The 6,000-nt window shown below is 43.9% G+C and overlaps 1 protein-coding gene across 1 annotated transcript in view; it reads right to left on the bottom strand.

The window, feature by feature from the left end:
* PAH (phenylalanine hydroxylase) overlaps positions 1–4,055 on the bottom strand; it is a 34,766-nt gene extending 30,711 nt beyond the window's left edge. The window contains exon 1 of the mRNA XM_026867836.1: positions 3,945–4,055. Coding sequence (XP_026723637.1) covers positions 3,945–4,046 — 102 coding nt within the window. The 5' untranslated portion in view covers positions 4,047–4,055. The remainder of the gene's footprint in view (positions 1–3,944) is intronic.
* Between the last annotated feature and the right edge of the window lie 1,945 nt (positions 4,056–6,000).

The following is a 6,000-nucleotide window of genomic DNA, read 5'->3' on the forward strand; positions in this document are numbered from 1 at the left end:
TGTTTCAAAAAAGTATTTATTTGAGTATTGGATTCCTAGCTACCATCTTCTATAACAGCATGAACCAGATAAACAGCATACGGCTGCACCAAGCAGTGCCCTGGTGTACTGCAGGTCCTAGTAAAATTAAGGTGGTAAAGACTGGGTTTATGCTACCCAACTGTCCTACACTAGTGACATCCGTCACTACAGCCATTCTCAAGTTTGCAATAAGGGTAGAGGTGTTGCCCAAGCAGAACTAAAAGGAAGTTGCATGAACACTAGAACAGATAAAGATTAAAGCTTTTCAACTTAAAAAGCCATATAGTCTTTCTTCAAATATGTTCCTGCTCTTCTGAGGGTCCAGCCCTTCTTCCATAGACTGCTTGCTCTTTTTGGACATTGTGCATTGGCCCAACAACTGAAACTCATTAGAGAGAGTATGAATCAAGAGTAAACATAAGAAAAAAGTGGATATAATCAAGTATATTTTGGACATAAAGCACGGAGACATAAGGAGCTGAGTACATAGAGGATATTCCTCAGAAGAAAAGTCTTCAAGCTACATAGGAAAAACAACAGTTGTCACTCACTGTAGCCACACACTTGTCTGAAGCTGGGACCTGAACAGAAAGCAAGAGTTTGGGTCTTCAAGCAAAAATACAAATGTGAGATCATGCAGCACTCTGTCAACTGCATGATCAACCCTGAGGGATGTTTGAGTAGGACAAACATTAATGTTTCCCCAAAACACATTGAAAGTCTCTTAAACTTGGTGTCTCAGTTACAGGATAAAATTCTGTGCTGTGAGCACTCTCTCTGGCACAAGCCACTGGCCTTGTCCCTTCCCCTACCTGGATATAAGGCTCTCCTACCTTCAGTCCATCCTGGCCCACAATGAGGGCTCACCCAGTTCACCTGGGCTGTGTTTGGACACTGCTTCCTTCCCTGGGAGGTTTTCCTTCCTGGTGAGTACAGATTACATCTGTACTGGGGAGCAGCCATGGTGCTTGATGAGCCAGAAGTCCTGGACCTCCTGTTATCCAGGTGCAGGGCCAGGCTGGAGCACAGCACAGCTCTCTTTGGGCTCTTGCTCCCCGTGGAGTCAAGCTGTGGTGGAGGCTAATGCCTGGGCAAGTTTCACCCCAGCACAGAAGTAGGACATGGGCAGGATGTGAACCTGGGAGTGAGGACATGCTCTTGCATCCCAGGCAGGGACACAAGAGTGACTGAACAGCCTTCACAGAGTAATAGAAATTTTTCCTCCAGCTCTTAAACCAAGGAGAGGATAGACCTTCACAGGTCCACACAGACACCTCCTTTACAGAAAGACAGCCTGGCTGCTGATGGCACCATGAGATCTCTCCTTTCTTTAGGTATCCCCCTCAATTCCCTGTGTCTTCATCTGGATCTTGCTTCAAGGCTTTCTTCTCTATCTTGAGAGAGGATTTATTTTTAAGATATTCATATTTACAGCTCATGTAACCCTCCTCCTCCTCCATTCACTTCCCAGAGTAGTTTTATAGATTGGCTAGAGAAGAGGCAAAATCCTCAAAGCCAGTGCTGGAGGCACTGTCCCTTGATCACTCCCAAGAGCAAGCTGGGAGGAGGAGAGGGTTGAGCTGTGCTCTCTGCCTGCATTCCCACGGCGAGTGCCCAGAGAGACCCCTGGTCAGCCCCCAGCCTCAGCAAGGATGAGAGAGGCTCCCAACATGCCACACACGGCCATCAGCACCAGAGGCCACACAAGGTCTGGCCCTCTGTGGGCGTCGATGCTGCCATGCTGCGTCCACGCCAGGGAACAGTGTGATCATATTTTGTGGCTTTTGTGTTTTTATTTTTCCTACTTCATGTGGTTGCATGAGGCAACGACAGCCAGAGCAGCCGTTTCCACATTTCCTCCCTGCGCCGCCCGTCTGAGACAAACCCACTGCATCTCCCTGGGCTGGCGCCCAGCCGATGACAGAAACCCTGGGGACAAGGCAAGAGGTCTCCCTGCCCAGAGGAGCCCACCAACAGAGAGTCTGAACTAACTCTTGTAGCTAACTTGCATCTCACAGTTGATTTTATTAAGCAGGGAAGGGGTACAAGAGGAAAAAGTCCTCTTGAGGTCTTCCTCCTGTCCCCACCCTTCACCTGCATATCACCATCTTCCCCTTCTCCGCTGTGGATGCCACTGGGCGCAGTCTGTAACTCTGAGGCACCATGAACATGGCCCAAGTAGGAAAGGGTGGAGGTTATCTCAGCCATCCATGCACACTGCTGCACAGAGGGTGAGGTCCTTCACACTGAGTTAGAATAGCCCAACGGCTGCTCTGGTTTAGACACCCCAGCACTCATAAATTCACCAGTGACAGCCCTGAGAAGCTACAGCTGCAGGTCAGGCTTGTGCCATTAAATCCCTTTCCTCCAGCCATCCATCTGTTTCCCCACTACATTGCCAACAGCATGCAAAACTGAGATAAGAGCACCTATGCCACATCTCTTGACAAGCCTTGGTGGACAGTGAAGGTTTGCACAGAAAGAGTTGGCTTTGTTGGGCTGGGAAACCACCCAGCCATCAGAGCAGACATCTTTGGCTGAGACCCAACCCCGCAGTTACCATCAGGGCCACTGGGGAATACCATGACTCAGCCAGTTGGGTTTAGGTACCTGCTTTGGGGCAAGAAGAATCACATCCAATAGTGGCTATTTCTCTCTTTCATATACTAGTTCCCCTGCAGATTTTCCTCTAGACATGACAGCGATTTGGTTAGTAGTCAGCAGCACATTTAACCAGAGAATATCAACAGTCTCCTTAATTCACTTACAGACATGCACGCCACTGACATATGGACATTTTGCAAAACTGCGTTACAGTGGTCAGTTCACAGATTTAGATGAGCTCTGCTGACTGACATTGGTATGAATTTCACTTCATCTTAATGAATCAAATATGTCCTATAACTCATAACGATTTTTCATTTGTACTAATACCACACAAACCTTTCATTTCCTACTCAATTATGTTTATGAATGGAAAGTATGCAGGCCACAACTTTTTACAGTGTTCTATAGAAAGAACTGCTTTCAGGCACAACAATTACATGATGATGTTCTAAAAAAACCCCAAGTCACTAAGCCAATAGAACAGTGTATTTGCGTGAGAGTGCAGAGTACACAGCTCTGTGTGTTGCAACACAACCACTCTGAATTACAAGGATTTTGTGCTTTTTAAACAGCTTCCATGACATCTGGGAAATATTTCTGCAAGAATAAATAGGCACATAGTGTCCTGAAAGGTAAATGGCTTCTTGTTTCCTCAAAAATGTTCCAAATCAGCCAGTACAAGTTGCTGAGTCCCTTTGGCATAAACAAAGCGCTGTCGTTTGGTTGCTGTTTTGTAGGTACTCTCTGCCACCTCGGTAGAAGTACCACTGGTAGGAGATGAGGGCTTATTTATATTAGATTTACTGTGGTGGACAAGGGCTAAGAGGATGGTAGCTGCCATCAGCAGAAATACTTCATGCAACCTGTGTACTGTGAGTCACAGGGCTCACATGCATATTTGCCTTTCTATACATATACGTATATGTACACGTGTATGTGTACGTGTACGTGTTCCTGTACATATACATACTCGGATGTCAATCTCAGGTTATGTCCCAGTTCACTTCTGCCTCTTACTCAATCAATTACAGTGGAATATTTTCTTCTTAAATGGAAAATATGCATTTTTTCCACCCTCATACCCATTAAAAGTAGAGGTTTTGATTTAAAAGTTTGAAATCAAATTTTAACTTAAAAAGGCTACTTCTACGCCAAGACTTTAAGGGATTTTAACCCCTGAAAGTAAATGCATGCTGCTTTCCCCCATTATGGCAATGAAATGGAATCATAAACATGACCACAAATAGCCTGAACAAATGTTATTGCAATTCAAAAATTTAAAGATCTGGTCAGGTCTCCTGAAGGAAAATATTTACCTCAAATGTGCGGAGAACTTTAGCCAATGCCCCAACTTCTTCTTTCAGAGAGAAAATCAAAGAAATCACACCATTTTTATTTGAGGACTCCTCAATGTACATAGATTCCTGAAAGAAAAGAAAACAAACAAACAAAAATATTTACATTCACCCTAGGAGTCAGTTTTGCTTTGCTCCATTTTGCATGGCATCAGCAATGTAAAGAGGGTATAAAGTTGCCTCAAGCCGGAATCAAGGCAACTGTTGCTGCCAGAAGTAGAGCAGCTCTGGGGCTGCTCTGATTTTTGATGGCAGAGACAAATCCCTTCTCTCAAACTAAGGCCCATGTGGGAGTGAGGTAGTCAAAAAGGATATGAAAATAGTCTATTACCATCTCCGCCTTGCTTCACCTCTCAAGTATATCAAGCTCAGGGATGACTGGAAACATTACTGCACTTCAGTTCCAGCTACAGCCCAAAGCCCTTCCCTCGGGCATTCTTTTCATTAACATGCAGGATTAAGCAGAGCAATGTAGATGAGCTCGGTGCAGAGATGTAGTCCATGATCTATGTTTCCCTTCAGATCTGCTTGTACCTTCCAAGTAGCCCCAGAAGAGGTGGTATTCACAAGAGGGTTATGGAAGGTAGTTTTAAAAAAAAATAACAACAACAAAAAAATAAAGGTGAAAATGTTCAAGCAAGCACTTAGCTCTTCCCTAAATCCCACAGTGAGTAAAGACCCAGTTAGGGCAAGATATGTTTTCATTTATGTTTGTTCCATTTCTCTTATTGATTTTCTCCTCTGCAAATTCCAAAAGGCAATTTCCAGTATTCCCAAGCAAGAAGAAGGTTTCTTTTAATTATTTTCATGGTTCTCATTACCAGAATGTCTTAGTGCATCTCAATACATGGAAAGAGCGATTTCACCACTTCAGAAGCAGGAAACTGAGTCCAGATTTTCAAAATTATCTGGATACCTGACATGGCAGGTAAGTGCTTGATGAGATTTCGAGAATCGCTTAATTTTTCTGATGTCAGAGTAAATTTGATGCACAACCATTACAAACTTTTGGAAGTCACATTAACGCCTTATTTGTTGGGGGGGGGTTTAACATCTACTGGTCGCGGACAAATTGCCCCTGGTTGGTATTTGAAAGATCACACCAGACATCTGCAACACAGATGGGCACAGATGTAACAAGTCCTGAGCCAAAATTTGACTCGAGGTATCCATTCAATTTTTCTTTATGAAAATCTCTATTTCCAGTCAGAGCCTGTCCTCATTATAGCTATTGTTTAATTTAACATATAAATCAGAGTATAAAGAGTCTCAGTTCCCAAATATTGTACTTAGAAAAGACAGTCTTTGTAGCAGACAAATTAATAATCATATCCAGTTGCCCTGAAGCCATAAAGTTCTTGGTGGGGTCTACATTTTCTGAAGCAGTGTTAGAAGGATCTGCCTTCTTTTGTGAAGTAAGTAACTGCTGATTCTTCAGGCTGTCTCTGAGGCTGCCACTAACCTAAGAATTCATTGCCAGAGACCGGCAACAGATTTTTCTATCTGGCTTTATTTCCAGAGGTTGTAAAGGTTATCCAAATGTTTTCCATTTCTATGGGGAACCTCTAGTGGGAACTGTAATAGAAATACTGGTTTCATACAGCAGAGGGAAGATTGTCACCTGTTCAACTGTGACACTTCCCACAGCATCTCAGTGTCTCCTGTGTCCTCACCCTGCCAGGGAGCTGGGCCAGGTAGGGACCAAGAGAAAAAGCAGTCAGGAATGGTATGGCAACTGGCTAATGAAACCCATTTACACCTCAGGCAACCACAAGGGAAAATGATGAAGGATTCTGTCAAAAGAAAAACCAAATGGCAGTAGTCCAGAAATTTTATGATAGTGTAACCAAAACTGTCCTGTGAAATACCGTCCATGCATTGCTTTGTCCTTCTGTTTTCCCCCACCACAACCAAAACTGATCCTAGTTCAGGACAGAACTGTGCTACACCAGTGTCTATCCAATGGATTGAGAATTTAATTTTAATGGTCTGCACCAGAAATGTTTTAAAAGCCATG

The sequence above is a fragment of the Athene cunicularia genome (assembly GCF_003259725.1).
Source record: "Athene cunicularia isolate RWA chromosome 1 unlocalized genomic scaffold, athCun1 chr1_part2, whole genome shotgun sequence".
NCBI classification, from domain to species: Eukaryota; Metazoa; Chordata; class Aves; order Strigiformes; family Strigidae; genus Athene; species Athene cunicularia.